This window comes from Necator americanus, chromosome II, assembly GCF_031761385.1.
Source record: "Necator americanus strain Aroian chromosome II, whole genome shotgun sequence".
In the NCBI taxonomy this organism is placed as follows: Eukaryota; Metazoa; Nematoda; class Chromadorea; order Rhabditida; family Ancylostomatidae; genus Necator; species Necator americanus.
The window spans coordinates 41,793,280-41,820,455 of record NC_087372.1 but is presented as its reverse complement, the minus strand read 5'-3'; the positions used below and the strand labels follow the sequence as shown (position 1 = coordinate 41,820,455).

General features: G+C 40.7%; 2 protein-coding genes across 4 annotated transcripts; both read right to left on the bottom strand.

Annotated features, from left to right (window-relative positions):
- Window positions 1–2,156: 2,156 nt before the first annotated feature.
- RB195_021023 (uncharacterized protein) lies at window positions 2,157–9,058 on the bottom strand (the record flags this gene model as incomplete). 2 transcript variants are annotated; one of them, XM_064189656.1, is made up of 11 exons in its annotated part: window positions 2,157–2,243; window positions 2,300–2,539; window positions 2,596–2,681; window positions 2,758–2,825; window positions 2,902–3,195; window positions 3,257–3,350; window positions 3,470–3,540; window positions 3,641–3,813; window positions 6,181–6,240; window positions 6,295–6,399; window positions 8,906–9,058. In XM_064189656.1, 11 exons carry the CDS (start codon window positions 9,056–9,058, stop codon window positions 2,157–2,159), a joined length of 1,431 nt encoding a protein of 476 aa, XP_064045537.1. The 2 variants fall into 2 exon arrangements, with proteins under 2 accessions (XP_064045537.1, XP_064045536.1); XM_064189655.1 differs by lacking the exons at window positions 3,470–3,540; window positions 3,641–3,813 and adding an exon at window positions 4,092–4,146.
- A 4,865-nt stretch (window positions 9,059–13,923) lies between these two features.
- RB195_021022 (uncharacterized protein) lies at window positions 13,924–26,281 on the bottom strand (the record flags this gene model as incomplete). Of its 2 annotated transcripts, XM_064189653.1 has the most annotated exons (9): window positions 13,924–14,020; window positions 14,070–14,217; window positions 15,884–15,977; window positions 17,327–17,449; window positions 17,729–17,869; window positions 18,015–18,098; window positions 21,488–21,580; window positions 21,746–21,896; window positions 26,121–26,281. In XM_064189653.1, the coding sequence occupies 9 exons, from the start codon at window positions 26,279–26,281 to the stop codon at window positions 13,924–13,926; spliced, it is 1,092 nt and encodes a 363-aa protein (XP_064045534.1). The 2 variants fall into 2 exon arrangements, with proteins under 2 accessions (XP_064045534.1, XP_064045535.1); XM_064189654.1 differs by lacking the exon at window positions 26,121–26,281 and having other exon boundaries at window positions 21,746–21,790.
- Between the last annotated feature and the right edge of the window lie 895 nt (window positions 26,282–27,176).

The following is a 27,176-nucleotide window of genomic DNA, read 5'->3' as shown; positions in this document are numbered from 1 at the left end:
TGTGAGGGAAATTATTCAAGTTTTTTGTTAATATGAAGGCTTTTGATGCAAATCAAGACTGCGGTGCTGGAACAGATCTGGTTGGATTTGGTATGTCGAGATCAATGATTAAGATTACTAAGTGAAAAGAAAATCAGATGTATAAAGGACTAGTGCATATATGCAATAGAATTCTTAGGACGCCGATTGTACAGTAGAATCGCTAATTCTTCGACAGAAGACGAAAAAGACACGAATCCGCGTCTTTTTCGTCTTTTTTTCATAACTCACCTTAACTTGATCTTTATTATAAGATCTACACATCAATAGATTCGCAAAAGCGACCTCTACCGAATGAATGTAAGTAAAACTTCCAAAACTTACCAGGGAAACAGTTTCTGAAAGCACTACCTGCGGGTACACATTAACAAGGCTGACTCCGAGATAATCGCGCCCCAAGGATATATGATGTGCTCTGAACATATTTTCGAGAAGTGAAATGATAGCTACATAATCGTAATCTACATAATATTGCGAACAATTTGGTATCTCTCACAGCTATAACTCCATGACTCTGAAGATTTTGTAAATTTGACTGAAGTGACATGTTTGAACTCCAGGAACGAACGACATTATCAGCTTAAAAATTGTTTTCTTGCAAAATATGCAAGAAAACTATTTTTTGTAGGAGCACCTTATCTCTTGATTTTCCAGCTCAACAGGATTTTTTGTTTTTTGCAGCTAAAATTACAACTTCGATACTTTGCGTTTTTACTCTGATTTTTGACAGTTCATAAATCGCTAACAAACGAGGCTAGCCATCTGTCGGCGCAATACAATAGAGAACAGTTCTTGTCCTTTATATTTTTCCGATTTCTTCTTTAATATGTTTCAGCTGCGGTCAGTTTTGAACCTGCAAAAGTATAGAACTTTTCATGTGTTTTTAGAGAAAGCTTATTTTTTTGATTTACTGGAAGTTTCTTCACATATAATGTAGATATGTTTAATCAGGAAGAAGAATAGTTATTCTATTCTTTTCAAATGTAGTAATCAATGCGGTAATAGAGCCGTAGCTCGATGTGTGTTCTCAAGTATCTGGATCGGCGTCCCTGGATGACAATAACCTCCCATAGAGACTGAAGTAGTTTGTGATGAAAATTCGAATGATAGAGAATTTTCTGAAATTACCACCATTCAATAGATCTCTTCTTCCTAATTAAACATATCTACATTTATGAACTGTCAAAAATCAGAGTAAAAAACGCAAAGTACCGAAGTTGTAATTTTAGCTGCAAAAAACAAAAAATCCTGTTGAGCTGGAAAATCAAGAGATAAGGTGCTCCTACAAAAAATAGTTTTCTTGCATATTTTGCAAGAAAACAATTTTTAAGCTGATAATGTCGTTCGTTCCTGGAGTTCAAACATGTCACTTCAGTCAAATTTACAAAATCTTCAGAGTCATGGAGTTATAGCTGTGAGAGATACCAAATTGTTCGCAATATTATGTAGATTACGATTATGTAGCTATCATTTCACTTCTCGAAAATATGTTCAGAGCACATCATGTATCGTTGGGGCGCGATTATCTCGGAGTCAGCCTTGTTAATGTGTACCCGCAGGTAGTGCTTTCAGAAACTGTTTCCCTGGTAAGTTTTGGAAGTTTTACTTACATTCAATCGGTAGAGCTCGCCTTTGCGAATCTATTGATGTGTAGATCTTATAATAAAGATCAAGTTAGGTGAGTTATGAAAAAAAGACGAAAAAGACGCGGATTCGTGTCTTTTTCGCCTTCTGTCGAAGAATTAGCGATTCTACTGTATTTACTTTCGTTGTGGTACTGCATTTGTGCCATCGGTGTTCACGTTTTGCTACAGTTTTGCTTTCTGTCAAGCTTCTATTGCATTTGTCTTGTTCTAACAGTGAGAAATTTCTTCGAAATTATGTGACAGCGCGGACATAACAAATTTTTATTACCACAATAAATTAGATGGAGCATATATAGTGACACGTGCTACCTCATTTTTCGTAATGTGTCATCCTTCTGTTTTTGTGTGTATTCGGGTACCGCTTTGTCTCCATGTGGGTGTTACTTAGTGCATTCTTGCCAGTCCAGTCGTAAATTTGTCCGCTGAAAATTTCTTTATTGGCGAGATGTTGTTTATTAGTTTTTGTTTCTTCTACTTAGTCTTAGATGATCTCCTCTCGTACTCGAAATTGTGGTACAACGATTCGTCCCGATATGGGTTTCTGCCAGGAGAGCCGCCCTGAAAAAGTCCCTTCAAAGGTGCACTAGAAACGGTGCATAACAGCAGCATCTCACTCCATATGAAACAATTTCTGACTCCAATGGAGACTTTTGTATTTCATCAAAGTCGCTGTTCTCTTTGGCAGAGTTGCGGTACTCTCCTTTTGCGACAGGACCAATATATTCTGTTGATGTTGATGCAAATGTAATGTTCACAAATGAGTTTTTGCTTGGACAGGAACAATACAGTGCATCCTTTCCATGCTGTCCCTCTCGTCCAGCCACTCCATCCAAACCATCCAATCCGTGTAGTCCCTGAGCAGTGTCTCCATTTCTCCTTTTTTGAAGTTACAAGCACTTGGAAAACACACTGTTTCACCCAGCGGTCCCAGAGGACCTGGTCTTCCTGGAGGTCCATAATCTCCAGGTGTCCCGCCAATTCCCCTAGGACCAGGAACTGAAAGTGAAAGTTTAAGTGATGTAATCAAAATATGTATTCACTTTTTTTCTGCGAAATCACATCTCTCACTGACTTCCAATTGCTCCTGGTGGGCCTGGAGCACCTGGTTTGCCTTTGCTTCCTTGAGTACCGTCAGCCCCTCTAAAATTTGTTCCTTTCAAGGTAATTAAAATGAAAATGACATAAGGAAGGATTGAAAGTTAAGACTTCTGCAAACCTAGATCCCTTGTATCCTATCATACCCGGTCGCCCTCTCTTTCCTATATCGCCAATAGATCCGACAGGTCCTGGTCTGCCAGGCATTCCGGGAGTTCCTGCTATCCCTCGCAAACCTTTGTAACCTGGATACCCTGACGGACCTTTGGGTCCAGGAGGTCCAGGGGGTCCTGGAGGACAAGATGGGCAAGGTAGGCGTCCTAATGATCTCTCGACAGAATATGCGGAAGTAACGAAGAACGCTGGTTCGCCATCATACCCGGGACTACCGGGCGTTCCAGGATCACCTGGCTGTCTAAAAGATACAGCACTCTTTGATTGTCTTTTTGATTCTTGAGGATGCAAAAACGACTCACCCTTTTGGTCCCGGTGGTCCTTTGTTCCCAGCTGGACACTTGTATGACTGCGGTAATTCCTGCTTCTGATCGTAAGAAGGAAGAGAACAACAGCCTGAAATGTGATTATCTAATTAAGGTGAATTAGAATGGGCTAAAAATTCTGTATTTAAACATCCTGCAGGTCAATACGGATATAACTTGCATTTCAACTTTGTATAGCCGTATCCGTACTGTGGAACAACTGGCCGGGTGTAAGAGGAGTAATAAGGAATTGTAGTGGGTTGTGCAGGACGGCTGGGATTCTGGAAAATATGTGGCATATTCAGGTAGAGGCATCTCTTTTCATTTACTGAAACCTCTGGGTAGGTGCTTGCGTAAGAGTGTTCATAGGGTGGTGACAACAGCTTCTCATAGTTGGACGTCGTTGCAACTTGGTACTCCTCTGTTAGCGGCGTTTGGTAGCGAGCGTGAGACGAAAAATAATCGTTGTTGGTAGTTGGCTCAGCGTACAGAGGAGTAAAAGTCTCATCTTTTGAGTAAACGGAAATTGTTGCTGTAGCTTCAGCACCTGCATCCTGAAGTAATGTTCCAATTCTTTTGAGCAAAAAATAACCTACTCAAACACATTTTTTAGGTTTCCTTGTAGGTGAATGCCTGTTTCGCATGTCATGTTAATGTAGGAACTTCTAAGAAATAGACAGCTGTGACTGGAACGTGCAACCACTTTCATTATAAATATTGCTTCGAATTGGTGTTCACGTCCAAACTTTTGATGAATGATCTTTTCCGGCAATGAGTAATGTTAGAGGTGTAATTTGCAGCTATCATAGTGGAGAGGCAAAACAGTGCTCACCAGACGCACAAGCAGATTCCGATGCAAACCTTGGCAAACGAGGCCATTCTTTACACTAAAGGGATTGAAACTGAGTAAAACGAATTACTGCTGAAATTACCCGAAAAAGCCACTGCCTACAATCGTATTAGTTCTGAGATGCGCCTTGCGTGATTCCATTACGTCTATTTTATGGGCGTGAAGAAATGTTTAGTTGTGTGAACTGATGCCTCAGGTTTCTTGATGTCTTTGATTCCTGGATTTTTAGGCGGTGTTTTGTTTTCTTGCACTGAAACCATCTTCACAACAAAAAAAAAGCAAAGACAAAGAACGGTCAAAGTGAAGTGTTGAAGATATCCGATATCAAATTTGCCAATTGAGGAATCAGCCATTTTGTTCATAACTTCTACCTTATAACGGTATCGTCAGTTCCTCGTCAGTTTCCTGGTATTTCTGCCTTTAATAGCAGTGATAAGGCCAGTGAGGCTGCTTGTAATATTTGTTTTGTGCAGGAAGGACACAACACAAGGATGCAACGAGGAAAAAAGAAATAAAAAAGAGCGAGAAAGCTTTGAAAAAACCACTAAAGACGAATAAAAAACATGGAAAAAACCAATAAGGAGCACCGAAAAACCATTGGTCGATGGGAGTTGTTGGTAACGATGGTAAAATCAATAGCGGAGAGTATACCGTTGGTTAGTTTGCACCGCTTTTGTTTGTTTTCGAGATAAATACGAATATCCCTACACCATCGACAACTTGATCTGTGTTCATTTCTCGAAATTAAAATTCAAAATTCCCAATTTTAGAGAGTGAGGATAAATGGCGAGCTCTCTTTTTCAGCTTCAGCGGAGTTGACGTCTCTAAATGCAAAAAAAAAGATGTGGGAAATGCTCGTTTTGCCAGACAGCACATTCATGATCTAGAGAAATAAAAATCGACAAATTTTTGAAGGCATGTTTATGGATTTTCTCAAATTCATCATCCCATGAATCTGAGGTGGTACGGATTTCAGGTGGAGTATTCGCGCACGGGATAGTAGATTATGGAGAGGGGGTGATTTCGTCCATTTCTTCCTAATTGCCGTAAAAAACGGCCCGGAAAATGCAGCCCGTGCACAAGGCTGGCGCGCTCCAATCGAACTTCTTGTGGAAAATTGCGCGCCGGAACACTCGAAGCCGTATCTTCCTTTTTACGGCAATTAGGAGGAAATGAACAAAATCATCCCCCCCCTTTCCCCTCCCCTCCCTCCCTCTCCGGAATCTTCTATCCCGTATACGAATACTCCACCCGAAATCCGTAACACTTTAGATTCGTGGGGTGACGCCTTCAATCTTATAGAGTGAAAGGTTCTTTTTTGAACGAAATATAACGTTTTGAGAATAATTTTTTTCTATGTCACTTTCTACGTTGTATTATACTGTATTTCTATGTTTTTTTTCACTTTGAAAAAAGTATTCATCCCTAAATCTAATAAAAAGGATTTTGCCTACTATGCAGTCTTGTATTTTACTGAAGAATCTTGAAAAATCGTTTTAAATGAAGCTTTTTTTTCGGAGTCTCTTTACAATTTTGTAAGTCACGATACTGTCATTTCTTGAAATAAGTTAGATCCTAAAATTAATTTAAAGTATAACTTCCAAGTAATCTTGTACCAAGTGATGTATTTGTGTTTCTTCCCATTCCTGAGGGTGAAAGTGCCAACGGTTAACATCGAAACGCAGCGGGGTATTTGCTTCCTAGCCCTAGTTGAAATTTGGTAAGGGAAGGCTGCTGTTGACAGTAAAAGATATTTGTTTACCTGCTTATAAAAATAAATGGTTCTAAAAAACCAGCTAAAAACCCTAAAATGAGGTTTGATTATTTGTGTACTTGGTTACAGGCATTTAATAAGCAAAGTCTTGAACTACTCTGTAGCACGTAGCGTGAATCTGTGCATTGTGTAGTTTTTTTTTTTACTGAATAGAGTGTTTTTGTCCTAACAAGAAGATTCGCTTTAAAAAAAATTCCATAAGTTGAGCTTATACTGTTGCGAATTTGCATTTTCGAATTAGGACTTTCCCTTCGAGGGTCTCTGACGTTATTGTCCCTTGATCTCGATGCCACTCACATATTCGGGGTGCTTAGAATCATATCCAGGCGCTTGTGCAGCAGTCGTGGACTTCTGCGTCTGAAGTACAAGTATAACTGCGAGCATAAATTTCTTCTTGGCTTTGTAACCAACCATAGGCAGCTGTTCCTGCACTGCGCTTCTGGTGAAACGCCACCACGCCATGTCCCGATCATCTTCCATCAGCATAATATCGCGCCATATTCCTTCGACCATTCGCTGAAAGTGTGACCCTTTTTCTTTTTTATTTCGCAACATATGATTAAGTGTTTCACACTTCAGTGGAGATAAGCTTTTTTAGGAGTTTAACCTTACCTGCCTGCTATAACTTTGAAATCCACACATTTTAAAATGTCAAATGAATGTCAATGTCAAGTGAATGAATTTCCACATTGCATGTTTTGCATTTTGCCCTATTTCCTCTTTTTCGGTGCAACTTTTAACATTTACGGAATGCGTTGCTCATTTCAAATATGTCTCCAGAAATTGGTCTTGTCAGATGTGTGGCCTGAAACTAGGTGGTTTCTTCGTCAATTATTTTCACATCTACATAATCCTGCAGTCGAACATCTTGGTATTCCGCACCATTTACTTCTGCACCTGTCTGCAAAGCTCTACGGGCTAGGACAACGCTTCTTGGTTGCCTGCGGTTCCTGCTGCTTCACGCAGGCGTATTAGTTTCTGAAGTCAAAAGTTTCTGAAGACAGGCATCTCTTCGTGGTTTTAAAACTCTCAGCCCTACTCGTGCAGTCGTGAAGGTGTTCAACGAGCCAGTCGTGTTCCTCGTCGATGTCGTCCATTGTGGGATCTTTCTAAGCGCTTCCGGGACTTCGCTTTCTCAACTTCACGGCTTTCTTCTCTCTCCGGGTGATGCGAAAATATTCCCCGGGGCCAATGGTTTGATCCCTTATAAAACTTTTGCACAACATCTACATCCGTCAGGCAAAACTTTTACTGACAATGATGGGACCAATCTCAGTATTTTACTCCCCACCGGATGACTCATGCGTCCAGCGTAGAGAGGGGGCTTCTGGAATTGCGAGTTTGCATCGGTGGGGCTCAGTCGTCATAATAAACTCGAAAAGCTTCTCCTCTCCGTTCGTTCCACTGGAGGCGGCTGTTGCTGATGTGAAGTTCCTCAGGTTCCTTCTAAGATCAATCTTGACGTTAAAATTACCAGCAATAACCTTTGAAAGGTGTGATCTTCTCTGTAGAACTTCTCTAGATCCATATAGGAAGTCTCGACTTCTTCGTAACTTGATGTTGGAGCGTAAACGACGGAGATTGTCAAAGCTGGCGCTGGACCACATCTTCATCCGAAGACGTCCGATTCGGGTCGTAATTTGTTCAAAAAAGTCAGTTTTCTTGGGCTTGAAATCACCAGTAGAAGGATAAGGGGTCTGGCGTTAATCAATCCGCCTGGGAGGTGCCACCACGTTCACTTCGATTTAATATTGTTTGAGGTTTGCGAACGTAGAGCTGGCCTGTGCGATAGCTTACGGTGTCTAGCCGATGTTTCAAATCAGTGTTTTTATCCTAAAAGAAGTCTGGCACCAATCTATCGACTCCGGAAAGATAAAAGACTTGGTGAGCACTAGGGCGGATTCGAACCTCCCGTTGATCGTGCAGGCAACGGAACCTCTTACCGACTGCACTACACCCGCTCAAAATCACCAACAATGATCAACAATTGAATGTGTGGTCTTCTCTGCAGAACTTTTTTTGATCCATCTAGAAAGCTTCAACTTCTTCGAAGATTGATGTTGGAGCATAGGCAATGTGGATAGTCAAAGCTGGTGTTCAACAACATCTTCTCATCCGAAGGCGTCAGATTCAGGGCGTAATTTGTTCGAAAGAGTCGATGTTCTTTGCCACACTCGTGTGGACGAGGACACCAACTCCACCAACTCCTCTACTGTCGCATGTTCCTAAGAACATTTCTTTCCAGTTTTATATACCGAGTTCAGTCGGTGTCGTCGTCTTGTCTTGTTCACTCCGATGATGTCGTAGTTAAATTTTCTGGCTTGCATCATCAGATCTTCAATGGCCGCATCCAATGCAAGCGTTCAAGCATTGTAAGTAGAGATTGTCATCCTAGTCCTTTTCCGCTTCGGCATCATAGATGACTTTTGTAACCTCATCCCTCGTGAGGACACTACCGTTCCACGCTTTAGTCAGGAGACTTTTTCCTATAACTGTAGGATGCATATAGTTTGAAAACACAGGGGCAGATTGCGCGGCTCTAGTCCCATGAGTTTTTGGGAGAGCGTTGCATTCCCCCGGAGTGGAGCTTACTTTTTGGAAGCGACTCCAAATCTCCAACCTTCGAACTCCAAGTAACTGGGAGGTGCCTTCTTTCCAGCTCCCAGTTACTTGGATGCGGTTTTTTTGGCTGGAAAGGATACAACGATGCTATGAGTTTGCCCTGGCATATCACGGTCAGGAAGTCCGCCCCTGAATCCACCTACGTCTGAGAGTAGGCACAACATTGCTTTGGGCCCGCGAATAGCATTCATCAGTCACGTGGGGACGCTCCATGTGGCCTAGCGACTAACTGGCTGTGACCCCTCTAGTGAGGGAGATCCGTAGGGGATTTATTAATCCGTCGGAAACGGATTCTGGACACAAGATAGTAGTTGTTCAATTTTTATCGCTGTTTACTTAATCCATGGATTTTCTCTATAATAAAGTAGATGTTACAAAGTCACGTGATCAGTGAACGTACCGTAGTCTCCAAGAATTGTTCATTGATAAGTGTGTCGACAGTGCTCATTGTCCAAAGAAGGTATGGCACACCTATTGTCAGAGACGTTATAGCGAGTGCAGACAGACCAAGGCTGACTAAACCAACACGGTTTAGGGTCTCTATGTTCTTCATTCAAGTGTGTATGATCTGAATTCAGAACTTTTTATGGTGCTGTTGTTGTGGGTGAAACGGTTACTTCTTGGAAGCTTCAGCCCCACCAACAAAGTTAAGTAGTTGCAGTAACGCGTTTAAGAGTGAGAATGAATAACTCTTACAAAAAATGCACTCATACAGCATAACAATGAAGTGAAAACTTGTTTGTTGCGTTTGAGCTCACAACGAGTGCTTTATTTCGCTAGTAGATGTCGTCCTATTTAAATACATTTGGCAAAGTGTAGTTGAGAGGTAGGGGAACTCAACCTTTATTGCGCTTATTGGGGAAGCTCTTTTTGCTGAAGGCAAATAATTAAATCACTGAGCGTCCTAGAACCTATGGATTAGTATTGGGGGACGTATGACATGTAAGCTAAAGTTACTAAGAGAAAAAAGAAAGATGGAGCTTCCAGAAATAAGAGCGAGGTTGAAAACCCTACCCCCGAACTACCGAACTACATTTCCCCCAATACATTTTCCTTTCTTACAATCTCTTTTGTCGCTAAACGCGAAGATGATCTCAAGATGATCAGGAATTGTTATTGTCAATCTAAACCTATAGGTCTTCAATACGACATGAACCAGAGCGTAGTTACGTTAGCTGCTGTGCTCCAAGCGGCATAGTGAAGAAGGAAGTTGGAATCGAACTAAGTCCATTGCGAAATATAGCGACGAATGGTGTCAGCAAGTGTTCCGCAGATTCTAGCTGCTATGCCACTCCCTTCTGCACCGCTTCAAGCGCAACCACTTTCGCAGCTGCATCGTGCTCTATGTCTTTTTGACCCTACTGTTCGCAGCAGCACCGTGCTCTATGTCGTTTTGACCTTACTGTATGTACATATATGCGAGAGCGCGTTTGTAATAGGTGTTCACGTGGTCGATCGTTCGCTACTTCACAACTCCAACCAATTTTTTCATTTCGACCAATTGGCTCTGGATTTGTCTACGAAGATACGAGCAGTAATTTGATACCCCAGTTGGTCCTGATGTCATTGTTACGCTGCAAACATAACGTTTTCACGACACGAACATTTATAACTCTGATTTGAAGTCGAACTTACGATGGCATCGCAACTGAAGTGATCTCTTTATTCGCTTTCTTTTATGCATAGACGGAGATTATTGGTTTGTTGTCAGCTCTCACCTCACGTGCTTTAATATGAATTAACAATTGCAGTCCGTTCGAGGGATTCTCATTTCGTGACCATATAAGAAAACACTTCGGAAGTACTTATAAATTAAAAATGTTAAGTAACAGTATACGATACCAACACTTTAGGAACACTTTTATGTAAAGATGCTAAAGTCGGTGTAGCACAAAAATATGCTTAAACATCTGATAGTATGTCGTCTTTTTGCTCTAATTAGCAAAGCAATTTAATGTTTTGTAAGCGTGCAAAAATAAAGTCTAGTATCTGAAAAAGCTCTGTGACCAAGAATCCACACTACATTATCCGAGCACACATACCATTTGCCACACTTAATTTGAGGATCGGATTAATCAAAGAATGTGAAGAGAGCTAACAAACGGAGATAGTTTTCTTCGCTCATTCGCAGCCTTTATAGCTTTGTATTTGGGTAAATTACTTTCGTAGCTAATAAGAACACCTCAAAATAAAAAGTCCGCGAAACAAGTATTTGAATAGCTGCGACACTCTTGTTCAACTACTACACTTCTTTCCCTGATTTCATGGGTGCGTACCTGCGGCGAAGATACGGATATAAGTATGAACGAACCAGTGCTGCGATGCTTTTTCTTTGTAGATAATCACAGACACAAACGCGAGATCCAAATCGATTGGTTGTTGAAAAGACAATGGTTCGATGTGATAACAACGTGATCTTGTACATTATTTGTATTGTCAATCAGGGTTCTAAAGCGACTGGAAACAAATTTCAACATTAAGTCAGTCTAGAATTGCATTTCGTGAAGTAAAATAGTTTCCAGAGAATGTCCTCGTTTTTTTTTCTTAAATGATCTGGTTTTAACTACACGTCCTAATTTATTCGAGGTCAACAGACGAGTTTTCTATACCACAATCCCAACGGCGGAATTTGATGAACTTGAGCAGATTATTTCATCAACCTAGGTGGTTTAAATTGTTATTATAAAGAGCAAAAAAAAGAGTAGGAATTGAAATTTAGGCTATATTTGAACACACATAGTTTCGTGTAGAGTTTATTCAGAAAGGAGATTCTGTCGTCAGAAGAGATATTAGAAAAGTGGACCATTCATTCGGAAAATTCTGATAGTATTGAAGCTTTCTTGCTTTGTCAGTTCCTTTGCAGCGATTTATTTTGAATTTCAGTCGGTTTCGATACTGTGGCATGTTCTATATGATGAGACTACAAACGTTAATAAAGTTTATCACAGTTATAGTATGTGTGTTCACTGTAGTTCACATTACACCAATACACTCAATCTGGTTTTTCGCTCCTACACCAATTCTTTCACAAATTGCTTTGACAATTTTAATATATACTCTTCTTTTTCTCTAACAACGATTTATATAATCTAGGTTAGGGAAGTGATCTGTCGTTCTACTTTCAATTACGTCGACATAACTGAGATGCGAAAATGTCAAACGATCGTAGACTATGAGAATACCTGGTGGGTCATACGTAGGGCATACCGCTTCCGCAACGCCGCCTCGATGCGTTGAAAAATTCACTTAATGAAATCCATTTAGGCATTTTTAGGCAGGAAAAGTTTTTCTCACATAAGTGCTGCATATGATATTTGAAATAGCTCCTCATTATCACAAGTTCATCTCTAAGGAAATACACGACAAATTTCCAATCTTTTGCGCTTCACTGCTGCATTAGAAACAAACATTGAGTATTGACTTTACGTAGTTTTAGAAAATGTTGGAGCTTCGCTGGTAACGGTGAGTTCCCAAGCTTAGAGCTATTCTCTACGCACTCTAATAGACGCCTAAACTTTGAGAAAAGCAGCAGAAATATGGCGAACTAGAAAATATGATCCCAAAACACGTATTTCCGTCTCTAACTGCTTCGAAGAGTAATACTCTGTTTTGATAGCTGGTGTGGAATAGGTGTCTCACGCAATTCTCATCTGTTATGATGCGGAGTCGAAAGAATTGAACGGAAAGTTAGCGAATCCCTCAATTTTTGGAATTTTTTGAACTCTGCGTGAAGGTAAGTGTGAGCTGCCAGAATATTACTCTTTTTCTCTACTTTCGAAATGAGATGGAGCGAAAAATTCAATTTGAATTATGTTACGTTCCAGTGTTGCATGCAGCCTGGATCTGCGCAGTCGTTGTTCCCTAGGATACAATTAAGAGAGACTGGTTTGTAAGATCAACACAATAAACAGCAAGATTTATTTTTGATAGAAAATTGAATTTTATAACAGAAACTAATTTACTTGGTAGTTCATCAAATGCTGATTCGGAGTATCTGCTGTTTAGGAAGTGGAGGCAGTGGAATTATAAGAAAGCGACGAAAAAAAAAGCACAAATTTGCAAACATTGCGCAGATTCATGACCATCACAGCGTTAGGATTGTACTGTACCTCTAGAAATGCTCTGATATTTCGTTCAGTGTTCAACTTCGTTTTTACAATTTGAAACTGTAATTTTCTACAAACCATTAAGCATATACGACATTACAGTTATTCCAATGCCCTCTTTCAGTTTTTTTTTCTACTCTGATTTCGGTACTAATACCGGCATGCAATAGCTGGGTCCGTCCCACATGAATTTTTTGAAGGATATCCAAAAGTGCTATAATTCGTATAAACATAAACGGCCCTATACATGCACTAACCTCTTAAGTGGCGCGCGCCTGTGCAAAAAGGACGCTCCATGACGTATATATACGTCACAAGTGCTGAAAGGGGATGTTTTCCATATTAGGATTATCAATCACACATCAACCTATAAGTCTATCATCATGACGTATGATAATGGCGTTAGTCTGTTACACGTGTGTGCGCGTCTTCCGGCGTCGAATTGGTGCGTTAGCGCCAGAAGGAAATAAAATGAAGTACGACGGGTCCGACGGTCTCTAGTTAGTGGAGAAAGAGAAAAAGAAGGAGAGGTCTGTTCTACGTCGTCGACTGGTGCGCCGACAGAATCAGAAAGCACCTAGGAGGACTTCACAGTGTACAGTTTGTGCGATGGCGGAAAAATTGGAATCAGAACGCTTATTGTTCCAGCAGTAGAGCACAAAACTTCTAAGCGCCTCATGCGGGTGGTAGTATCCTTTATTCAGGAATTGGAAACGTGCACGTAAAGGGCTGCTCAAATAATGGTTAATAGTTGACGTGATCTGATGTAGAACCTTAACATTATCATTAGCAGTGATAAAGTTAACGTCATATCATAGTAGCACATCATTCTGCGCCATTTTCTTAGGAAGGAAGAGGAAGAAACCTTATACTTCGAATAATATTTTCAAAGCCTAGCGGTATCAAAGAAATATAGGTGTAAAACAAGGTCGAGTTTAGGTTTAAGTTTACTCTCCTGTTATCTAGATCTGGTACTGTTACCCCTAGAAAGAAAAAGCTAGCTAAAAAAGAAGGCTTAGATGTCTAAAAAAGATCGAAAAACGTGCTGTTAAAGAAAAGAGAAACTTAATTCTCTTTGAAAAAAGCTTAGAAAGTGTCATTATCTCAATTTTTATTGTTCAATGAAGGCGAGCGAACCGAATAACATCACAAGAAGTAGGAAGTCCGCTTTTAGCGGTACATTCAAACTCTTTAAGATATAAGTCGTTACATACAGCAATCACAAATGATCTTGACATGCAAACAATTACCATGAATAAAAACCAGATGTTCAAGCAAGCAGCACAAATAAGTATTTTTATTCAGATTGACTTCACAGTACCGTAAAGCTCTTATTCGTGCTAACCATTCTTGATTTGTTGTTGCAGGAATAATCTAGAAGTTTATCTCTGCAGACCGATCGGCCAATCCTAAGAGGAGAATAGTTTGGCTTTGTTGAGGAAGTAAGAAAGTTTACACCTCTTCTCAATGGTTTCATGTGTCCATTGTTCTAACCATCGCAGACATGAAGTTTCGGAAAACGCCGATCGGATTCTCCCATTCATTAAACAGAAAAGCGCAAATATGACACAAGACGTCATTAGTGTAATCATCTCCGTAAAATCACCTGAAAAAATTATAACTATATTATAATTTGACTATAATGGTGTTCTGCTCAAAGCTATGTACATTTGGTAAGTCAGCAATGTTGGCTCATCCACTCGTTTCATCGATTTGCAAGAAATGCAACAAACCAATTGTTGAAAGTTTCGAAGATAACGTGAGAAGGAAACTGCGAGATTCGAAGCAAATTATGTGATCACTTCAGAATAAAATTTACGTAAAAAAGCAAGGCATGAAGAACAAAAACTTGCATCTTTTTAAAGCTTATTGAATACCAGTCTGAATGTCCGGCTAAAGCCGGACTTCAGACTTTCGGTGGTTTTAGCTTCGCTCCCCTTCACTGATCAATGAAAGTTAATAGTAGTAGTGTTTTCTGTAAAATTAGATTTTTTTAAACAACGCTTTCCTTCTCTTCTTTGTATTATAAATTAAGGCAAAAGATTACGGAGCTTTTCTTCTAAACGCGTCAATTCTACATTTGGAGAATATTCAACCATCAGCGACAAACACTCCTTCGATGCCACATTAATGTATATACTATTTGAAAGCATTACTCGAAGTATGGGTATTCCTCCTGATTTCCCTCAATAGTTATCATAGAATGATGTTTTAACATAAAATGACGTGAAAGACATCATCCTACTGATAAAGATAACGTTCCTCGTCAGATCACGTAAACATCTTGCTACTATTTAAGCAGCCATCTGCATGCATGTTTCCACTTTCTGAGAACGACATGCTACGAACGTGAGGCGAATAGTCACGAATAGAAGGAAATAGTCGGAGTCATAAAGATGGAAAGCAAAGCGTCCTGTGACCACTGCTATCAAACGGCTGCAACCATCTATCTTTTGCGTCATGCATACGAAGTTATTGCGCACCAATCCGACGCCGCGGGACCCGTCGCACCCCCTTCTATAGGTACTTGGCGCCGGTGGACCCGTCGCACCCCCTTCTATAGGTGTCTGGCGCCGGTGGACCCGTCGCACCTCCTCCTATACGTATCTGGCGCCGGTGGACCCGTCGCACCCCCTTCTATAGGTGTCTGGCGCCGGTGGACCCGTCGCACCCCCTTCTATAGGTGTCTGGCGCCGGTGGACCCGTCGCACCTCCTCCTATACGTATCTGGCGCCGGTGGACCCGTCACACCCCCTTCTATAGGTGTCTGGCGCCGGTGGACCCGTCGCACCCCCTTCTATAGGTATTTGGCGCCGGTGGACCCGTCGCACCCCCTTCTATAGGTATCCGACGTCGTGGGACCCGTCGCACCCCCTTCTATAGGTATCCGACGCCGATGGACCCGTCGCACCCCCTTCTATAGGTATCCGACGCCGATGGACCCGTCGCACCCCCTTCTATAGGTATCCGACGCCGGTGGACCCCTTCACACCTCATTTTATAGCTTCCTAGCTTCGAGGCATTAACTCGACGCCGGTGGACCCGTCGCACCCCTCATTTTGAATTTCGTGACTGACACACACACACACACACACACAGACACACGTGACAGAATAAGCCCGTTATTATATAGTAGATACCAAAATGTTTGCAAGTGGACTGTAGGCTATAACTTTTACCACCAACGGGAAAACCAACACTACACATGGAGTGTGGCCTGTGGCGTGATCCAATTGAGAACCGATCAGGCTTAAATAGTTATAAAAACTTACCTAAAGCCACTATAAGGTGAAGTTTGGTTACAGTGGATAACACAGCTAACAAACCTTGAGGTAATTCGACAATAATAAAGATGAACATGATGATCTGAAACAGCAAGAAGTTTATGAGGGTTCTGAAAGTCGTCCAAAGATAGCTAACAAATATTTTTGTGGACCAAAGACAGAGTGGTAGCATTGTGAACAGTTAACAGACATCGGAAAACTCAATTACTTGGAACTAATAGAGCTCTAAAACAGCTTTCAAATCGTGTGTTATGCTCACATTTTTCGCAGAGACGCAAAAGACCTTTCTAGCCAAGTAGGGGTTCTACATTTACGTCTCCATCGGGCGCCTGACTAAACAAAGCCAATGCTGAGATCCTTCGCTGTCGCGGCGTGATGGGTTGCAGCGTTCCCTGATCCACATAAATTACGACGATTGTGAAAAAGCTAGGATCTTTCCTGCGAAGCTGGTTCGTAGATGAAGGATAAAGTGCACGGCAGTGTAAGTGTTGATCAATCCCCATGGAAGTGCGCCTACTCGTTTCGACTTCGTTTGAGTTGAAGTCAAACGCGCGTGCAGTGAGTTTACTTACACGCGTGCAGCCTTTCAATGACTTGCGGGAGTTAGCTGATGTGCCAAGTCAGTGTTTTTATCCTCCTAGACAAGTCTGGTGCCAATTTGTCGATCTTGGAGTGATGAAAGCCTTGGTTTGCACTAGGCCGGATTCGAATCTCCGGTCGATTGTAGCCACCGCGTGAACTCTTACTGACTGCGCTACACCGCCCTAGTGCAAACCAAGCTAACTCTGAAGCCGGTTAGTATACAAAAAAAAAATCAACTTCCATATAAAGCACTGTATTCTGTATAACTGAGTAGTCTCAAACATCGGAACGTAGGGCAATCGGAGAAAGGCGATCTAATCTCAGATTGCTCAGGATGTCTTTGGGTGTGGACCAAAGTGATACTTGGCTTCTCAATAAAGCTGCTTCAGACTTTGCTCTTACAGCACAAGAACATTTCCATCAGTCATCGACTTCTATACCGTTGGCTCCGCTGAATTCTTTTCCTAATCGCTATGAAAAACAGCGTGGGAACTACTATAGTTTTTACGAGGTACGTTAGAACGCTCCTCCTTGCTCACGTTCCGGTTCTCAGCAGCCTATTCACTGGTTTTACTTGAATAAGCTGCTAAGGACCTCATTAATTTTTGATCGCTCGCTCGTGGACACGTTCACGAAGGTGGAATGATCTGCACTTTGAAATACGGATCGCAACTGACTTCGTAGGAAATAACGCCGTCTTCCGAGTCATTTTTTTACAACGATTGGGGGATCCACGCTCTTTTCAGTAATCTACAACCTAAACTCTATGTTTTCGCTTGTTTTCTGCGTTACGTCAGTTTCTTGATATGATGCCTTTAAGAAGCGTTTTCCAAAAGTGTCAACACTTACTAAAATCATCTTCGTGATCCGTTGATATTGTTTGTCTCTCTCAGCATTAATGAAGCGGACAGTAATCTTTCGAATTTTCTTTAGTTGTTCCAGAATTAAAATCGTCATCAAACACAGGATAACCTTAAGTCGCAACATTTATAGTATGGTCAAAACGACATGAAGCACGGTGCAGTTGCGTACGCGGCTTATCTCGAGGAGGTGCGGTGGAGCATAGTGGTTAGGAGCGTACTGGAGCCCTTCCTGGCACCACCCATCGCTGCAGTTTGCGATGATCCCACCTCGTTTCCAGCTGCTGGCTGTACCCCGGTGTTTCGAGCGCGTACGCAAATACACCGTGGTTCATGTCGTTTTGACCCCACTATACTTGAGCTGAAGGCAAATAAACTAAATAGTACTTACTGATGGCATAATTCTGGAGCACAAGTTAAACAACCAGAAATTTAGCGTTTGTAAATAAGGAAACGAAGAGAACTGCAACTGGAACGTGCTGGCATTCCTGAGATGAGGATGTCGAGTTACGCATCCACTGCTTTCCTCTACCTGCACTTCGCAGAATGATTACACTGTTGATATGTCGTCCAAGAACTATTTTAAAGAAGGGTGGAACACAAAAAAGTGCGGAAATTCTTGTGTCTAAAGCTTACGATATGGTAGGTAAACACTACGAAAAAGAATGAAAACTCACCATAACTACTTCAGATGTGAAATGTAGCGGAATACAGATGATAACGACGCTCAGGAAAATTGCTAACAAAGACACTCGGCATTTCTGAACTTGCAAAGGATGTTTGCATACATTTCAAAACCGCGAAAAAGAATAAGGATAAGAATGAAATAACATATAATATATATTGGTAAGAATGAAACTACTCTGTCCAAAATTTTCCTTTTTTTTACTGAAAATACTCTGCTTTCAATAAACACAAACAACAATATTTCTAACTGTGGTAATACTAAAATTGCTTTCAATAAACACGAATATTTCCAACTGTGGTAATACTAAAATCCAACGGAAACACGTTTTACAGTGTTACTCTTCATTCCATTTCTTGGTTTCCTTAATATTTTCTCTAAAGGCTTTAAAGGCACCATCCATGAATCTGATGAAGCTAGGGAAGCCGCTGGAAAAAGTAGAGATGGGTTGTAGGTTGTGGAATCAGGGGTGGTTCCGCTCATATCTCCCTAGTCATTGCAAAAAGAAACAACGTGAAATACTCCGTTTTTTTCATTTTCAGCTGCATTTCAGTTGCAACGCGCCACCCTTGTCGAGGAGAATTCAACTGGATGCGGCGGAGCGGCCGAAAGCAGGTGAGTTCTCCTTGACTGCCTATTCAGGTGGAACCAATCTATAGATTAGGAGACCAGAACGTATGCATAAAGGATCTGCAACGAAGGAGGAAAGAAGTCGCATGCTGCGATAGCACCATGAACAAGGAGTCCTCTTCTCGAGGACTCCTTGTTCATGGTGACTGGCACATCGAGGAGGACCCAAACGTGGACTACATGCTGTTGCTCACAGGATTACGAACCTGTCTTCAAGGTGCCTTGAAGGAGCACACTACAAACTTGGATCAAACTTTGAAAATCACCAAGGATTTGTTCAGAAGAAGAAGGACGCTGGATGAATCGCACATTGAAGGGATAATAGCAAACTCTAGCTGCAGAAAAGCGTTGCAGAAGAATCTTTTGAAATACATTCAGAAGAAGATTCAGAAAGTAGCACAAAGAAGAACGAGTCTCGAGAAATGCCGTAGAGACCTCTGCGAATATAATATTTACTACAGCCTTGCTGAGCGGAAGAGAAACTGGCACCTCCTCTCGTCATGAGACGGAAAACATTACAGAGAGGTTCTACTCGAAAATTTTCCGTCCATGAACTCCAGTGTCAAGCCCGATTATCCTTACTGGTGGAGCTCCACCACGAATTCTCTCATCGGAACTGAGGAGCTCCACCACGGATTCTTCTTTTGGAAGTGCGAGTCAATGAAACCTGGCACAGCCCTCAGACTTGACTTTATATCACCAGATTTTCTTCGAACTGGTGGCTATCCGCTCCATGTAATTCTAGCGGCGCACTTGACGTCCTATATTCGGAAAGAAAGGATCCCAGACCAGTGAAAAAACTCGCGAACCGTTCTTATACATAAGAAAGGTGACCGAGAAGACTTTCGGAACTACCTCATGATATGTTTGCTAGAAGTCTTCTACAAAATATTCACCAATGTCGTTCCCGTATATGGGATGCTGGATGAAGCCCAATCTCAAGGCTCCAGCTGCATGGATCACATCCAGACCTTGTCGAGGGTCTGGATGAGTTCTGGATGTTAGAGTTTTGCGGTAAATACCGCCTGCCCTTGTTCTAACCTTCGTCGACTATGAAAAAGCTTTCAACAGCGTAGAAGCAAATGCAATACTGTCAGCGCTGGTCGATCGAGGTGCGGACGAGTCGTATATGAGGACATTAGCTAATTGCTAGGATCGATGCACCAATACGATACAGCTTTTTCACCCCTTCACCATACCTATTGGAAAAGAGTACAAGAAGGCGACAATTTCGCCGGAGCTGTTCACGGCTGCATCACAATGGATAACGAAATCACTTGCTTTGCTTCGCTTTGCAGACGACATCGTTTTCTTTTTTAGAAGTACCAGTGAAGCAGAGACGATGCTCAAGGAATTGTAAAAAGTAAGGAAGAGGAGAGGGTTGCGAATAAATCGGAAGAAGATACAGTTCATGAAGGACGTCTACTGCAAGAATGAAAGAGTACGACTTGAAGGAAGAACTGAATAGAAGGACGAGAGCAGCGTGGACAGAATTTGCAGCTGTCAAGGGAGCTACGGACCAACTGACGGACCGAGATCTCTGCCTATCTCTTCGGCTTCACAGTTCTTTCGGGGCTCTGTTACACAGGGGAGAAGTGGGCAGACATTGCTGCCACTTCTAGAAAGCTACTTACCACCCGCCGAGTTCGTGGGAAATGTCTTCTGTGTCTGAAATTAAACCGGCGCACAAAACACCTAGACGGCCTTCGCAGCTCTACAAATAACCGTGATCTACAATCTCAAATATTTCCAACTTTCAACTATCTCAAAATCCCACCTGTGCAACTTATGGTGCTAGACTATATCTGTAAGTGGGACAGCAGCATAATGTGTTGAAAGTTGCTCCGATCATCTAACTTCGAGGTGCAATTAGATTTTGAGTGAATGCGCTTCGGACGGATGTGGCTACGTTGTTTTGGTCCACTTGGGGTTACAATGATAGTTCCTTCTGCAATCAGTTGAATTTTAGTTTTTAGCATGACAAACAAATCCGTCTTGTGCTATAACTACAAATGTACCAATAAGAAGGACAATGTAGGAGCTTGTTCTGGATTCCAGAGAACTTGTTGGAGGAAGGTCCATAAATTCGAAGGAGATTGAAGGTAAGATTTCCAATGGAAAGTATTACTTGAATTGACAGTAATTATGCTCGTAGAAACTTGTAGAACCAGTTTTGTATTTACGGCGCCCAGAACTTTTCGGACTCAACCATCCTTCAGAAGACTGAACGAATATTGGAGCAAAATAGCCTGCCAGCCTCTCAAAAGACTGTCAAACAACCAACGCACACTTTTTTGATTCATGGCAACGCCTAACCAGACGATGACTGGAAACAATCAGCTTTCTCATCCTTTCCTCCAAGGGATCAACAGTAACCAGAAGGGTCACCGTTCTTACCTTTCTTTTAATGAAAGGATACTGATATTTCTGAAGAGCATCAACAACATGGTGGAACTTGCAGGACTACGTGACGGATAGGTGTTTAAATGAGCGCTAGTTCCCGTCTAGAAATTTACTTTACAAATTAGTGGAATACAAAAGAAGCCTTTCTTCGCAGGAGAGATTCAAGACATTACTGATGTATTTTTCAAAGAAAAAGAGTTGAAAAAACTGCAATAGGTTTGCAGAGGGTACATGAATGATAGGACTGTTATATCATTATTATTAATTATTAGAAACGATACGTATATGCATCTATCATCCATCATCTAGCATCTGTTTTATCATGCAAGCTTCACCAACGCTGTTATCGTATTTAATTTTCAAGAAACACGAAAGGTGTCGCATTGATTTCATTTCCATTTTCATTTCAGATTCACGTAAGTGTGCACACACCTTATACGTAAACCAGGGTTGCGAACTATCGCTGGTTGTTAGTCTTGCTAATGAGTAGTATCTTATGATAGAAAGAGCCACCACATGAAACACCTGAAAAATAAACTTGTGTGATTAGACGTTGACAACAATCAGCCACTGATCCATTTCCAGGAGCACGAATATCTTTTCATGTGGGAGATTATGACGACAGAACCGATGACGGCGACGAGTTTTGGCAGCACACATAAATTAATAATAAAATTGATCGATGATCACCCCAGCCATATGAACGAGTACTGATAGCGTAACGGAGACATGCATGGTCTCTGCCATGTAGTAAGAGAAGAAGAAAGGTGAGCACAACTCGTCTGACGCCCATTTGAAGAATGTCGAATAGAGGAAATTGGCGCATAGAGCGAGTTGAGAGCTGGAATTCAATACATCAATCAGTTCAAATCATTTCGCTGCCTGTTCCTCCAAAAGTGAGACGTAAACACATTCTATCATTGGTAAAAAAAAACACATCACACTGCATTGTTAGCTTTTGAGCGTACCTCTATTTTATATGTACGCGGTAACAAAATAAATTGTAGGGTTTTAAAATCATGCATATTTTATTGGATTGAGGTATAGGACATGAGTGCCTCTTTGAGGCTAAAAAAAATCCTCCGAAATAAAAAATATTAGCAAAATGTCATATACTTTTTACTGGAGAATTTCCCGATTTATACGAAAGTTCCATTATTATTACAATTTTTACTTCATTTGATCTCCGTTCCTTCAGTTAATTAGAATTCATTGCCAAACGAGCCAAACGAGCCAAACGAAGCATTTCCGACACCTCTCCTTTTCTGCAATTAGTCGGAGTGAAAAGGTATGTCTATCGAGGAGCAGCTCTCCAAAGTACCAAACAACGTTGGTGTTAGCGCTCAAAAAGAGAAAAATTGACGTTATTGATATTTTTATATTAGCACTACAAAATAAATGTCCGTCTGCGTTAAAAACCAAGTATTCTTTGAGGATGTCTGAGATATCTGAGACGTAGTTGAAAAACTGAGTCAAAGCAGTTGTTTTTTTTGCATAGACGCACAAGTCAGTTACATATATTAGATGTTGGACATCTGTTCTTTTTTATGTAGTACACTTCTTCTTTACGTAAGACACAGCAGAAAATGCGAAGAAATCGATCTTTTCTCAAAGAATTTTGATGAGAGGATGAATAAATTCCAAAAAAACTTGTAGGTAGCACAAATTTTAAAAAAAAATCATACTTTTTATTCAGCAACTTTCGCTTTGTACATACCAATTTTATGAAATATCTAGTTACAAATGGAAATGTGAAAAAAACCGGGTTTTTTTTTTCAAAGAATTTTGGTAGGCTGTTTGAGGGTTGATGAACATTCTGCGAGGACCTCTTCTCTTTCACTCGTTGATGCACGATCTGTTTTACACCTGATTTTATACTGTAAACAAAACAGTAGTTCTTCAAATTGTTACAAATGCCGCAGAGGATAAATCCATAAGTTCTCATTTTCTGTGATGCTTTACATTATTCTCCTGGTTCATGATATGGCTGCCTGCACACCTAAAACAAGGACCTTAGTTGACCCATGCTATGCAGTGCACATGCGCGACTATTGACGCATCTAAATTATGCACAGCAGCACATATAAACAGCCACAATCTCAAACTCTGAAGTAGTGTGCATTTGGAGAATTCTTACTGGTGGTTTGGTTCTAGAATTTTCGACAGCCAACGTTTATCACCGAGTGAAAAACGTGCTGGTGTGGCCCCGGAGGAACAAAGAAAGGTAACAGAAATTGCACGTGCGAACCTGTGCTCTGAAGTGCGCGCTTTCGTTCATATACCATAAGTTGTCTGTAGATAAAAGGACATTTCTGAATAACGTTTTTTTTTAAATTTTGCGTTCTTCTTGAAAACTGTTTTGTTGCAGGCTTCTTCTAATGAGAGGTGAAGTCTGCAATCTCGCGCTGTTAATGGAGGTAGTTTAGGAGTATTTTGCCCCTAAGTTTTTCAATAGAAGAAATGCAGGAAAAAATATTGTTGCCCAACCCAATGCCACAGGCCATTGCATGATTGGTCGAATTGCAAGAGATGAGGGGAAAATTAGAATCTTTGACAACCAATATCTGCATCGCTGCGTTTGACGGCCAACTAATGAATTAGCCGCACTGTTCAGCATACTGTGCTATCTGTGTGCAGATTGCTCTTTGCTACACTGCACCATGAAAGATTGCGTTATCAGCTTCAAAAACAAAATTCTCGACTGTCGCGATGAACATGAGAAGGAAATAGGAAACACAGGATTTGTGGGAAACATCTCCAATAAGAGCTTCCTCTAGCGTAGTCTAGATCCGAATTCATGCGTCCTAGGGGTTGCAGATGGCTCAAACTCTGAATGGTGCTGAATGAGTGCTCATGCATTCACGGATACTAACTTTTTGCGATGAATTCATTGCCTTGATATCAAAGAAGCCCAACTAGTTACTGGTCATTTTTGGAATTTTGATGCTGAAGCTGATAACTGTTTCCATGCTTGAGTTTTCGGCATCAGCATGAATACTCTTTGACAAGTGACAAGGAACATATCTTTGTCTAAAGTCCGAAATACGTAAAGCCGTCTAGACCTTTGTATTACATTTCGACTACCTCCCAGTTTTTCCCATGTTAAAGGAATAGTCCCAAGGAAAAAGGTTTGAAAGGTCTAAAAGATGAGGAATACAAGTGCAAACCAAAGAGTGTCGATTAGTTGCAGTATGGGCCAGAAAGATGGTTCATGATGCCGATTCCTATGTGATTAAGAGAAGAAATGTTCCATGTTGAAAATACTATACGGCAATATTACACGGAAATTTTTAATGAGTAAGATTGATTCTGCATTACACCTTTCATATTTGCACTCCTGTCACTTCCATTCAGGATTTAGAAAGTATGCTGAAAGGTATGGCGATGTTTTAACTTTTAAGTTCATTACGGTTATAGGTGGCTTGATTGCCGCCTGCTAAATCTACAAGCTAATCGATTGTTGATTCATAGCGTTTTAATAATGAAGCAACAAAGGACGTTATCGTAATAAAACAAAAAAAATCATTATACAATGCCGAATTTTGCCGCTGTGGTTCGAAGGAATATGTTCGATTGTAAGAAATGGTTGAACTCTGAAAATAATCGAAAATGTGTTACTTACATCTGTGCAGCTTCATGGATTGGGTTTTTGTAGCGTTGAAACGTATCAACATAAATTGAACGCAAAAATGACATCTTTCAATTATTTCATTTTGGTTTTAAGTTGCGACTGAGCAGTTATTTGGCATTATGTCTCTCCATCGAGAAGCAGCAAATGATAATTCGAGCGAATATCCGTAAATTCAAAGAAGAACTGTAGCATCAGTACTTCCGTTGGGTCAGAGAAAACGACTTAGGAATGTCTTACAATAGCAATAAGGAGATGAGCTGTTCTTAGAGAATAGAGCGAAGGAAGAAGAAACTCACCTGTTTCTTAGAATCACTCAAATTCAAATGAAACAGTTAAAAAAAACAAGTATCTGAAATCTCAGACTTCGAATTTTCCATTAAAGACCAAAAAAGTCCTCATGTTCAATGTATTTTCGAAACTTAAGAAAAATTGCAGCATATTCATATTTCCTATTAATACGAAATTTTTCACATATTTCCAAAAACTCTGTTTTTCTTGTGTTTCCCAGCATTTCTTTTGGCAGAATGCGATAACGGAGATTCGGAGAAGCTAGCATGCTATCAACAATGGTAATTGTTCAGTAATTAATGGTATGATTTCTTCCTCAAAGAAACTACCCTTTCACATGCTATATATAGTACGCATGCAGTCGTTCTACCTCCCTTATGGGACACATTCAACGGAAGGATAGTATTTCAGCTTCTACAAAAAAATTTTGCAAACAAGGCATTAAAACGATCGAGAAAGAAGAAGGTCTCCATATTATCTTAAGAAACAGGTTTGCACATACAAATCCATCGACAAAAAACCGTTTATATCCTACAAAACCTTCTTTATTGTACAGGTCTCCAATACTAAAAATTTAGTGGTCCTCCAACCAAACTATTCAGTGGTATTCTTTTCTTCACGAGATCAGTTAGTATATAGTAAGAACGTCGTCTCTCTCCAAGAAAATACCAGCAAAAACGTTTCTCAGAAATCTTATATTTAACTGCTAGCTTCAACTGAAAATGAATCGGCTTTCAAATGGTCACAAATCACTTCTTTTAAAAGGTGCTTTCTAGCATAAAATAGATGCCTTTTTTACAGGAAAGTGAACAAGGCTTGCAGTCGACTCGTCAATATTATTTCTTGCTAGTTTTTTTTTTAGCAACTTGCTTTTGTTTGTTTCTTGTTAAGAAATTTTGCTTGCAAGTTTGTTTCATACTGAGAATACAGAGAAATATATAAGGTTGAAGGATCACGTCGAAAAAGAAGTAGGCGGTGCTGTGGGCAACATTAAACTCCTCGTCTATCAGAACCATTTTTGTAGATTCAATCACAATGTTTATTCAAAATTACCTGAAACAAAGGAGTTTATTTCCAATGTCACGTGAAAACATTAACGATTTCCCTCCCAACACTGTTCTTTTTATTCAAAGTATCAAAACTCACCATGACATACTGATGAGAAAAGCGTTCGTCGGGCTCATCATTGAAGACAAAATGGCCATCGACATCAAATGACCTAGTGATCCAGAAATGCAGAGTATTAACACAAGCGGTGGATGCACTGTTCGGCTGTACTTCTCTGACACATGATCTAGCCAGTCCATTTCCCTAAAGAAGGCAAAGTATTTTAATTTCCACTTGCTAGTTGGCATGGTAGATAACGGAATTTCAAGGATTGTTGGCACAGTAAATAGAGTTGGATGAAGACCCAAAAGAATAGCTTGATGGTGGGGAACGGTAACATTGTTTTTTAGCACGAATTCCAATGTGAGAAATTAACAGAAACGCCTTTGTAATTCGCTATTTTCTAAAAACGTTTTCTACTTTTTTAAAATTAATGTCTCTCACTTAAGATGTGCTTTTCCGCCATTCAGAACCTTTGATAAGTTTAGCAAGATCAATAAATGAGCGTCTCCTGTTCTGAATTCTCCTGTTTGCGAAGAGATCTTCTTTAGCAGATTTATTTTTCTACAGATGAGAGCGGCGCCCACAGCTCCAGACTTTCCGGACAAAACAGTTAAATCAATACTCAAATGAGGAGTGGTCATGTTATGAGAAAACTCCAATGGAACTATGAGTTCCAAAAAGATACATAGTAAAAATGGGAGTAGTCAAGGTATAATGTCAATGTATCCATATTAAATTTACGAACCAGATTCATATGCATCTTTCATAATAGGAAGAGGAGTGTCCTATATAGGAATAGACTGGGAAAAAAAGCAGAGATGTAGGCTCTGTATGCTACTTCTACAGCGGGGTTAAAATGGCATGAGGCGCTGGAGGCGATGCGCTGGAGCGTGGCGGTTGGGATCGAAGAAGGACCTTTGCTAATACCACACATCTCTGCACCCGACGGTCTCAACCCTATTTCAACCGCTAGCCCCACCGCACCGCTTCGAACGCAGCCGCAGCTGAGTGTATCAGTTGTACACCATTAGCTTTGAGAATGCAAGTTTGCACATACATAGCTCAATTGGTTGAGTAAGCAAAATTTACCGC